The 12,276-nt window shown below is 37.1% G+C and overlaps 1 protein-coding gene and 1 long non-coding RNA gene across 3 annotated transcripts in view; one reads left to right on the top strand and one right to left on the bottom strand.

Annotated features, from left to right (window-relative positions):
* LOC140150897 (uncharacterized) overlaps positions 1-12,276 on the top strand; it is a 413,208-nt gene that overhangs the window by 90,835 nt on the left and 310,097 nt on the right. The gene's annotated exons all lie outside the window — the stretch shown is intronic.
* The window catches only part of LOC140150892 (scavenger receptor cysteine-rich type 1 protein M130-like), a 48,379-nt gene that overhangs the window by 8,932 nt on the left and 27,171 nt on the right, over positions 1-12,276 (bottom strand). For both annotated transcript variants that reach the window (XM_072173053.1, XM_072173054.1), the window contains 9 exons: positions 11,337-11,600; positions 9,661-9,990; positions 7,400-7,519; positions 6,872-6,967; positions 5,713-5,973; positions 5,224-5,553; positions 4,311-4,430; positions 3,904-4,005; positions 3,411-3,561 (listed from right to left, as the gene is read on the bottom strand). In XM_072173053.1, the coding sequence (XP_072029154.1) occupies positions 3,411-3,561; positions 3,904-4,005; positions 4,311-4,430; positions 5,224-5,553; positions 5,713-5,973; positions 6,872-6,967; positions 7,400-7,519; positions 9,661-9,990; positions 11,337-11,600 (1,774 nt within the window). The remainder of the gene's footprint in view (positions 1-3,410; positions 3,562-3,903; positions 4,006-4,310; positions 4,431-5,223; positions 5,554-5,712; positions 5,974-6,871; positions 6,968-7,399; positions 7,520-9,660; positions 9,991-11,336; positions 11,601-12,276) is intronic.

Genomic DNA, 12,276 nt, shown 5'->3' with positions numbered 1-12,276 from the left:
ACAACATATGGCAGGTTTAAATATATCTTGTTTAATTCTCTGGTTGTGAAAATAATGATATGCAATATTAACTTTTTTAATATTCAGAAGCAATGGCAATACATTTAATTTCCAAGAGGGAACACAGACAAAACACAAAGTTTTAGTTAACCATTATCTCTAGCCTTTCCTAAGTCCTAGCCTTTCGTAAAAGTATATGGTCAATTCCAGCCAAAGCGGGACAAAAATTCTCTCTGGTGGCCATTTTTAAAATGTTTTCCTTTTCAATTCTAGACTTATCAAATGAGACGATCATATCTAGTGAATCATCAGGTGGAAGTGCCATCGGATTGAAAAATAACTTTTCTTGCTAGACCAAATAAAGTGTTAAATGCGCATATGCATGTTACCCACGAATTCAAGCCTTTTTCACCTGTTGTACGCCATAAAATTTCACTTTCTTTAATATCTTTCAATATTTTATGTGTGACTCATATACACTAGAAATCGGTGAAGACTTTGAACGTAAAATAGAATTTTATTACATATATTTACAAAGAAATATTTTGGTTATTACCAATTTTAAGAAAGAACCAGGTGTACAGTTAAGATTGTGTCAATTCTTCAAGCTCTTTCCAAAGTGGCTGTCATTTAACATTACTGTATTATTTCGAAAGATTAGAATAAATGCTTCATATAAATATAAAGTTAGATTTTGTATCTCGTCGCAGGATGAGGATTTCGGATGGATTCGTGGGTAACAGCGTCTGGAAAACAGCAATTCCTATTATTTTTTTTAATAAAAATAAAAAATACTTTTCCGTATGTCAATAATTCAGGCTGCAATGGCACTAAAATGAATTTTAATCAAAATACAAACTACATGGAATATTTAGAATGGATCATTATGGCATTTTGGGTATAAACATTTTGAGAATAATGAAGTTGCCAAATTCAAATAGACAGAGCAAACAGTTTTATATTATTATTTTAGTAAAATCATTCCATATTTTCATGCATCAATATTCTATTAACTCGTGTTTGACAGTTCCTATGAACTAAAACACTATCAATACATTGTTAACTATAATTTAAGTAGGGATACGTGGGTAACCAAAATGTTCGTGGGTAACACATATTTGAAGGTATGTATTGGTAAGCGGCAAAATAGAAAATATTACAGAAGGTTGGAAACCATCATGCGGTTATTCCTCCATTGTGTTTCAATGATTCCCGTTTCTCTAACCAATTGCATTTACCCAAAAAATGGTAATTTAGGATAATCAATCAAAACTTCATGATACAGCTTCAGTATACCTTCAAGAGGACGCTATTAAACAGGACTGTTTTGGAACCTATTTCGCATGTTTTCAAAATGTTAATATGCATAAGAAACATATAATTTACGAGTAAATCCTTGGATTCGTGGGTAACGCCGAATTCGTGGGTAAAGCTATAAGTACTATAGTACCGTTTGGGGTTTGCGTTTCTTAGGTACATAAACTGTAAGTACTGTAAAAATTATAGCATACCCATGGCTTGAATATGTGCTGATTTAAACTTAAAATAAACAATCTCCTTGTTTTTCAAGGTTAGCATCTATTCGGGATTCGTGGGTAACAAAAGTTTAAACCGTCGTAGATTCTTTTTAAAGCGGTGAACGTATTTCTACGATTTACAATTTTAAGCGCTTGTCAAACTAAATTCAGTGTCCAAAGTCATGAAATGTTAATTTAAGTTATGGCAATTATATTTGCTGGACTCGTGGGTAACAGTTGATACGTGGGTAAGGTCAAATTTGATTTTATGGAATTTTATGGGTAAAACGTATTTGCATAAAATAATCACTTGGACCTCAGAATTATAGAACAAAACTTCGTTTCATGATATAGTCATTTATGGCATATTCACTTAACATTTTCAGAACGATCATTTTATTTTTGATACGCGGGTAACACAATTATTAGCCAAATTGACTTAATGGCCTCTAGAGTCCACAAACTTTGGTGGAATTCAATTGTTTTACATATGATGATAGATCATGCAAACGTCTTTCTAACGGTAATAATTTCATTTTGATTGAAGGACATTCAATGACATATATGGTGCTTTATCTTTGAATTCGTGGGTAACGCCAATTCATTTAAGCCATCATAACTTCTCCCCTGGTATGACTTGCTAGTAAAGGCCTATATGCACAAAGAGAGCACATTGGACGTGACATGATATGCTCCATCAATAACGTGATTTCCTTTATTAATGACATTTTAAAGTGGAAAGTTAACATAGAGAGAATTTTGTCCCGCTTTCGCTGGAATTGACCATATATATATATACCTATTCCAATTTTGGGCTATCTTTTAGAATACCCTACCATTTCTTACATTCACAGTGTATGTGTATGGGTCGTTCATAAAAGACCCCCATTGAAAATCTACAGTGGTAGGGTATTCTAATTTTTGTAAACATGGAGTGCCACCTAAATCAAGCTATGCGTTCTGGACTGGCATCCCCGTCTCTTTCATGTGATATTTCACCTTTTATTATTATTATCATTATTATTATTATTACTTCAATATTTACAATTATTATTATTATCATTATTATTATTATATATATTTGTGAATTTCTATGTTTGAGATGAAACTAAAAAAAATGAAATGAATGAATCTGAATCTGAGAAGTTGAAGTTGGGAGATGTCTTTGCTCGGATTCCCATTCCGATAGACTACGATAATGTGGGACTCTCAAAGAGAATATCAGGATCAAAGCATCTTACATTTTTGTTGCGTACTGTCATGGGCTGTGTGAAGAAATCTCAATATTGGTAATAACAAAGGATAATATTATTCTTTTTGAGCCAGTTAAGGATAACTTTCCATTTTCGGATATCAAGGTCCACCGGCTCTCCCTCAACTTTTCTGGTATACTGAGGTACTTACACACAGACACCTCACGTATCTTTAAACCATCATATAAAATATAAGTCCGCAATTGCAACATTTCTCACTTACCCCCCCCCCATCTCCATGTCGAACATATCTCCACAATTTTTCATGCCAAAGCAACAATTTTGTTGCAATGTTTCAAACACTTGCAAACAAATCTGGTTCGAATCTAAATGCAGAGATTCTATATACTTCCCTCAGCCATGTTAGCAGTGATTCCCAAAGTACTGATTCCAAGCTTAACACACTAGTAGGTCCTACTCATATTCCATCGCCTGACAAACCTGCCAAGAATATGAACGTTACATGACACTCTAACCCGATGTCTAAAGCTTGCAGTTCGTTTTTGCAACTTGGCTTGACAGAGAACCTCCACTTTCATCATGCTTGCCAGCCCCAAGTACCATTCCAAGCTTCCATTGGCGCAGTAAATCTGCACTGAAGATAATACACATGCACCCATTTTACCATCACGTGACTTACCTTCCCAGAATAGGTACGTTACATGACACTGTAACCCAATGTCCCGGTTGAGCCTGTAGTTCATTGACAGGATTACCACACGTAACAAGGTCATCGCTATAAATGTCATTGCTGTTACCAACTAATACTATCGCATTTATCAAACGTTCATCTGAAAAGTATGGAAGTGAATAATAAAAATGTCTGTAGCTCCCTCAAACTGACGAGCGCGAGATAAGTATAAACCGCCCCTTCGTATCATTCCGACTCCAGAGGGCGACTTTAGGGGTATTATTTATTATATTAAAGCCGTAAGGAACTCCAGTTTATAATAATCCGGTACGAAAAGATCCCATTTGTCCCTATTTTTTCTTCAACTACCTTCGTGATATAAGTAGTGTTCCCGCTAAGGCTTTAATAAGACAATAGTATATTTTAAGTACCATTGTGTTAATGACATGCGGTTTGAAATACTTATATTAGAGGGAACACTTGTTCTAGGTGGTTTACTTACGACAACAGTCACGTCTGTTCCTGATATCAATACGCGCTATACATTTTGTTGTTTCGAAATCTATTCCCCACCAAGCCGGTGTGTCCCATCCTCTGTCTCCACCTATACCAACAGAAGACAATAAAATAGCGGCATTAATCTGTTGGTGTATATTGTCTGTTTTGAGGGGGTTGATTTGATTTGTTATTATTGCTGCTGCTGCATTGTTGCTATGTTACTATCTGTTGTTAAACAAACAAGATGGCAAATCTAATTATAACTTACCGGAATTTCATTATGGTCACCAAGTGATATTTCAACTTATGTTAAAGTAGGTCAAGATTCAACGCAATTACACTTTTTGGATAAAGACAATTAAATGTCCTGCTAATTTCCTACCCGTCAATTGTTTTTGGCATCTTGTTTACCTGTTTTTATACAAGATCCCGCCGCTGCATTTGGATTGGTGTTCCCATCAATAGCACGATTTGGTACACCACCATCTGCAATACTGCTTTGCATAGCGTGAAGACCCTCTAACGAAATAGCTGTAAAAAGTAAATTGATGACGAACTGAGTTGTGATAATCGTCGCGTCGTAAATTCAACATACTTACGAATAATAACTGTCATATTTATTAATTTCCTGAAAGGGTACTGATCCCTTAATTGATCCCAAAAGTAGATAATCAGAGGGTAGTGTATAGATTACATAACAGTATATATTTATTCTTTGTTATTTAGGACCTACAGAGTTGTCGGTCGCGTCCACCGAATTATAGGAGAATCAGAACTCAACCACCATTTTGATACAGGCATGGAGCAAACATTAAGGTAACTATTCTAGTCCGATTCCCATGGAACGCGCTCGATGCAATCGTTGTCATGCAAGCGCGACATGAATGATGGGCACATTTGAGAAACGCAGTTGATCGACCTGCACGCGATAACAAGACGCTTCAGATAAGACGCAGAATTGTTTTCGCCATGTCTTCGCGCAACGTCGGCAAGGACCCGATTGTCTCCCATCGCTGTCGGCGCTATTGTACGTAGCGGTATAGGGAGTCCGGGTTCTCCTTCTCTAATTCTGTTGTGACGTCTGATCTAAATTTTAGAGAATTCATATAAAACATGATTAATACAAACAAACGAATAGAGATGTGTTACTATGCAGAGTACATACAGGTTATGTACAATGCAACGGCCAGCGGAGAAACGAGCCGATTCTACCGATACCCGTCCGGCTGAGTGAATCTAAAACCGCTTAGGTGCTTCCCACATTCAGTACAAACTACGACTTTGATAATATAGTATAGAAATACCGTTTTATGTTGAAACCTACATGTAGTCACAATCCCACAAGACATAATCCCAGCTCGATGTCCGTCAGGACAATCGTCACCCCTCCAATCACTATGTAGACACAGCGAGAGAGAATCTTCATCACCAGTGCAACGGACATCACTTAACCACACAGATTCTGACCCGGAACCGAACTGAGAACCTTGCATCGCGTTGGTTGCACTCAGGAAGCCTAATTCTCTACAGACAACGTTAGCAGCATTTATTCCCCAACCAACACCACACACAGACCGCCATTCATTGTGATGATAAATCTCTACTCTGCCTTCATTTTCACTCGCACCGTCAACAAGTCGAACAAAGTTGCCATCTGAAAGAAGTAGTTCACATTATTTCTTTCTTAGAATTATACTTGTTAAATTTAGACCAGCTGTTTGGTGATTATAAATTAAAATCGTAGATACCTGCGTCCTTCAAGACAAAAATGTGGAGAGTAATTTTTCAAAAACAACAAAAACTCAATACTCACCAGTTGGCCCTTGATGTAATCTACATGTTGTTGGACATTCTGTTGCATGAACTTTGACCTCACACATTGTTAATATAGCCTTGTTTGTACCTCTTCCACCGTGGATGCTTACATAACGGCCACATTGTGGTTGTATACAATTGACTCGCACCCAAGCACCCGGTAAAGCTTGCTCAGAAGAAATAGGATTTCCACATTGTGAATTCAAAGAGATGTCCTCGTTCAACCCAACTCGAACTATGGTATCTGTTAACCAATCGTCTGAGGAGGACAAATAAGGTATTGTTTAACAACCAATGAGTTGGATCGTACTTTCCGTTCGAGGAGAAACGATCAATTTGATTGGTCAATGATCTACGCTTGCATTATTAAAATAATATAACATTGAGCATGCATTAAGTTTTAGTGCCATTACATCTGCATATTTTTGACACAGGAAATAAATATATATATATTTCTGCACTCCCATTATTGCTTCCATATCGTCCATTAGGAAGCCTGTATATTGCAAATATTTTCAAGTCTTAAACTAAATGTTATTTGTAAATTGTGAGTTTTCGCATGTTAAAATAAATAACCCACACCATGGATATTATTTTGCACCCCGGAGGGTCAATCGAATATGAACGTGCTACCCGCACTCGTTAATCAACCCTCAACATATACCCTAAATGGTAAACCATCACTTATTTTTATATTATTGGTAAGAAAAGACTAATTTAACACTAAAAGTCTCAGACTTGGAGCTTGTGAAGATTTTAATTATTTTCACCAGTTTAAAGTGTATAGTTATTTATACATTTCTCAGACAAAATGCTCTGTAACCACAAAATGTAACTCTAAACTCCCGAATATTTCCCTTGTTTGGAATATAACTATTCTTAAGTACGTGTGTCTTTAAAGGTTGAGAAGATTTACCGAAAGCAGTTTGTCACGCATGGGTGAAGTCAGTCGCATTAGATGACTATGTTCAGTTCAGGGATATTTTCAGCGAGTGACCTTCGTCCAAATGTTGACAGCTGTTGACAGGCGTTATAGCAAAAGCATTTTTGACAGAGTATGGCTGAATTAGTGATACCCCTTTCAAAGATAGCAAAATCTGACAAAAGCGTCAAGGGATCCCAAACAGATTAAGCATTCATTTATTTAATAAACTTACGACAGCAATCCTCTCGGTTAACGATGGTAACATGAGTTATACAATGCTCTTCAAGGAGGTCCACTTTCCACCAAGGACCTTCTTCTCGCCACTCATCTAAAATATATTGTTAAAATAGTTTTTATATTAGTACGGTAATATTGTCGATTTATTTCTCTTCTTGGTATACTGGTTGTTAATGTTCAGCCAGTATAATCTTATTTAAACAATTCACTCGTTTCAAAACATTCTATTAAAAGAAAACAAGCGACTTTACCCAACAACAGGGGTAATCATAGTTGGCTCAATATTGAGCATATCAACATGTTTTTGTACAAAAAAAAAAGTATTACATCCGTTTTGAAGATATGTTTATTAACTTACGCACTCTTTTCCAAACCCTTTCATTAATCAAATGTATTAATTTTTCAAAAACCTTATTTTGTATATTAAAAAGATCAAATGGGTTAAAACTGTTAAGTGTAAACATTGCAAATGCCTTGCTAAACATGCACCACTGTAAATACAGTATACTAAAAAGCGACTTACTAGTTTGCATACAGGATCCAGCATAAAAGTCACTGTCAGTATCTCCGTCCACCGCCTTCCCCGGATCGCCACCTCTACTCACACTACTTTGATTAGTTGGTTTATTTAGAAGCTGGACCTCTGTAAAACAATTATAAGCGTAGCTCATGTTTCACTTTTTTTAATTTTTGATAGGTAGGCTGTTAACAAACTAAAAGACGCATATTATGAAACTCACTTCCACAATAGAGAGTCAATGAGCGCCTCAATTGAAATAACACATGTACAAAAATGCAGATTACTCCAAATAAATGTGGAATGGATAATAATCTTTTTTGTTTTAATTTACTGCTGCATATTGTCGTTATGTAACTTTTGTATGAATGTACAGGGTGTCCCAAAAACATGAGGCCCCACATTGCGCCCTCTTTTTCTCCTATTTCTGAAAAGTTGATCAAATATATTTTGGTATCTAAAACAACCTTCAATCGTTACCTTTAATAAACCAAAACAATTATTTCAATCGGCTCATAACTTTTGAAGATATGTCCTTTTAAAGAAATGTATCCGTTTTTCACTCTGTCCACGGAGGAGGTTTGGCTACTTCAAAGATTAAAAAGTGCATATACCATGCATGAATATAAAACATTCCTCGATGATAACTTTATAAAATAACACATTTATTTAAGGGAATGGGCTTTACCGGTGGGCTTATGGGTTATGGATTTTGATAAGTATCATTAATTTGGGCGAAATTGATGTGGGATGGGACTTCTTTTGCTATACTTGCAATTACTTATGTTTTTCTCGTTTCTTGCTTTCTTTTTATTGACAACATAAGTCATTTCTCTTTTTGGAATAAAAGGTAGCCCTTAAAAGGGCTGTGTAGTTTGTCTTTGGTTCTTTTGAAGTGAGTTTACTGTGCTGCTCTGCCCTCTACCTGGTTGCCTCCGTGACGAATACAGGTTTCAGCCCTAGTTCTCATTGCATTAAGTGCGTTGTGTACCATCCTTAAGACATTGTGCGCCGGATACTTGCGAATGCAGCAGTAATACGGGGTTGCGAAGATGTTCGAAGCTATCTGGTCATCCTCGCTTATAGTGAATGCTTTCCCAAGACTAATGCTATTATCTATCCATGTCATTAACCGTGTGTTTCGTTTAAATCTTTGATGTAGCCAAACCTCATCCGTGGACAAAACGTGAAAAACGGGTACATTTCTTAAAGAGGGCATATCTTCAAAAATTGTGAGCTGATTGAAAGAATTGTTTTGGTTTATTAAAGCTAACGATTTAGGGTTTCTTAACATACCAAAATATATTTGATCAACGTTTCAGAAATAGGAGAAAAAGAGGGCGCAATGTGGGGCTTCTTTTTTTCGGGACACCCTGTATGTCCAAGGCTTACACATATTGGACAGACAAAGTAAATTCATTCTGCAAAGCGATTGGCAACCTATTCGTGTCAAATACAAACATGAAGTATTGTTCAATTCCAAAGGAAAGAAAAATTATAGCATGCAATCAGCTTTGTGCGATTTTGTCCAGATAATATGCTCCAGGACCATATGGTTCAGGACCATATCGAGGGCTTAGAGCCAGAATGTCCATTTTGTTTTCTCAATTTCATGTTATTCATTTCGGCAACAAATGTACGGTTAATTATTATTATGCCCTCCATAATAAATGCAAGTGACTTTGGGGTATATGCATGGTCACTTGAACAGTTAGATAGACGCATGTGACCATATAGGCCTATATACCCCAAAGTCACTTACATTTTCTCATGGAGGGCAGAATTAACCGTCCATTTGTTACCGAAATGAGTAACATGCAATTGAGAAAACAAATGGAGGTAGCTAGTTCTGGCTCTAAGCCCTCGATATGGTCCTAAACCACGCCTGTTCAATATTCTATAAAAACCTTTTAACCTCTTCACCCGGGCTTTGGAGTATACTGTGACTCCGTGTGTATAAGATTCTCATTAAATACACCGATTGGTCAATGTACCAACTCAACACAGGTATTTTAGTCCAAAGCAACTATATTTTGCAACCAGGAATTCAAAATTGACCCAATAAAAATATAATTGTTTTGATTGGTGTGCAATAAGAAGATATATTTTACAGTTTAGACACATTTTTGCTTAAAAACATTCCTGACTTTTACCAAGTGATTTTGAGGACATTTGGCGTGGACTGGAAGAAAAAAATGTGAGACCAGTATTTATAGTAAAGACATTATGAATTCAAATATTACTCAATTATTGCATGCCCGTCTTACCGAATTTTGGAATAGCACACCTTACTCCAGCCACGTGGTTTGCACCACAGGTGTGATAGTTTCCCCAGCCGTCATGCGCACAGTTAAAAAACGATTCTTCATGCCCAGTGCACTGCACGTTAGATAGCCAAACGGTGTTGTTGTTAGATCCAAAGAAAGATCTTGGTAAAGCATAGATGGCGGTCTCAAACCCAAGTTGTTTACAGAGGACAATGGCGTCGTTTTCATCCCAACCTTGGTCACAAATAGATCCCCAGGAGTTATCATGATATACCTCTACTGTGCCTTCATAAGACTTATTGCTGTGTACTAACCGTATGTATATAGAATCTGCGATTAAAGAAACGTAGATACTATTGTAAGAAAGATTTAATTCTCACAAGAATAAGGAGGCTTAGAACTGGAAGTTGCCTTACATAGCTGGATAGACTGCACCTGTCATCTGAAACATTCCAGGGAGCCGCTGCTGGGGAAATGCGTTCCAGAGTCTGATTCCATCTGGGAAAAACAAATGTTGGTATATAGGCTGGTTGTATATTTCATGGCGTCCACACGTACTATCACTGTTGGCATAATGTAGAACTATGGAATATCAAAAAATCCATAGGAGATGCGATATATTGGATCCACTTTAGCCTGGGCACGCCGTTCTTGAACGGATGGCAATTGTAGTTAGTGAAGCATGACTGATACACTGTTGGTTCTGTAGTCAAGTAAAACGAAGCGGACATATCTCCGTTGTACCATTTCCAGTTTCCTGATGTACGTAGTGGGGTGCGAATCCCAGACAACACTGACATGTTCCACAATACAGGGTGCAGCAATGTTTTATAGCAGAAAGACCTGGTTTTTGCTAGGGGCACTTATTGGAGTTTCATTGCAGGATTGCATGTGTAGAGTTGGCTTTTAAAGCAACTTTTTGAACTCCATCAACCAATCTTCTTCCAACTGCAGTTGCTCCAGATCATACTGAAGAACAGTTGCACCGTTTTTCTTCTAAATTTCAGCATGCAATCACCTGCAATAACTTGACCCCGGATTGAGATAATATAAGATCAGGTCATTGATGAAGAATAGAAAGAACACTCTCTCACCAGATGATTTAGCTCCATCCAGGATCACTTGCTGGGAGAAATGGTTGAGGAAATCAGGAATCCATTCATGTGTAGTTATGTGTAGTTATTAAATTTGTGAAGCATTCGATAAATCAAGTAAATTTATGCGGCAATTGTCTGATTGTGTAAATGTATGCGTGATTTATGCGAATTTAGTCATTTTCATACCATTGCACAGTAGTGGCGGATCGTAGTGATACCCATTGTAACTCCCCATAAGGTATTGCCATATATGATAGTGGTCACATTAAAAGGTACATATGAAGTTTCCCCGACACTGATCTGACCATTCGTAGTGACTGCAAGGTATCACGTTTTTTTCCAAAGCATTTTACTTTTCCTTTCACAAGCAGAGACTTTTGCCTTTTGCCTCTTTATTGCGAGTTGATATTACAAATATAAAGAAGCATTGCATTGCCGGGCTGGGCAATGTCAAAATAATTCCATTTAAATGAAATAAGATATCACGCATTCTGTGTCGGACAATATTGCACATGTTTTAGTACGATGCACGTACTTAAGTTACTACTAATAGAGGTCAGTTTTGTTTGACCAACTTACCATCAAATGGCACCGTGTCACTGGTACACTGTTGTTCACACTCTGTTGCATATACCATTACCTCACACAGCGTCAACATGGCTTCAGAAATCCCGCGTCCACCATGAACACTCACATAGCGTCCACACATTGGTTGCCAGCATTCAATCTGTACAAAAGCCCCCGGTGATGCCTGCTCAGCTGTTACAGGCAAGGCACAAAGATGGTTGTTTGCGACGGTGTCGTTGTTTCCAATGCGTACAATAGTATTTGTCAATCGCTCGTCTGTCATTTAATTATGAAATAATGCAATAATTTTTACAATTCGGGAGATAATCTTATTAGATGTCAAACAAATTGTACAGTAGTGTAGCTCTTTTTTTACATAAATGACATTAATTACGGTAGTCCGATATGTATAGACTAAAAATGAACAAATTTTAATCCGTTTCTGCCTGTCTCTTACTATAAACTATGTTCACCCTCTCACATGGCACAAGAAAGACGAATCGCAAAAGTCCAGTGACCGCGTCATCCAAGGGCTTTTAGTGCACTTTCGCGTTTAATCTTTCTTGAGCGATCACAGTCCAAGTACAGTTGGTAACTTAGAAAAAACACACCCTACTAGTCGAACTAACTTACTGCAGCAATTCGGGAGATAATCTTATTAGATGTCAAGCAACTTGTACAGTAGTGTTGCTCTTTTGTACATAAATGATATTAATTAAGGTAGTCCGATATGGTACTATAGACTAAAAATGAACGAATTTTAATCCGTTTCTGACTGTCTCTTACTATAGACTATGATCACCCTCTCACATGGCGCAAGAAAGACGAATCGCAAAAGTCCAGTGACCGCGCCACCCGAGAGCTTTTAGTGCACTTTCGCGGTTAATCTATCTTGAGCGATCACAGTCCAAGTATAGTTGGTAACTTAGAAAAAAAACAGATCCTACTAGTC

This window comes from Amphiura filiformis, chromosome 4, assembly GCF_039555335.1.
Source record: "Amphiura filiformis chromosome 4, Afil_fr2py, whole genome shotgun sequence".
Taxonomy (NCBI): Eukaryota; Metazoa; Echinodermata; class Ophiuroidea; order Amphilepidida; family Amphiuridae; genus Amphiura; species Amphiura filiformis.
Note: the sequence above shows the minus strand (reverse complement) of the source record. Positions and strands in the feature narration are given on the sequence as shown.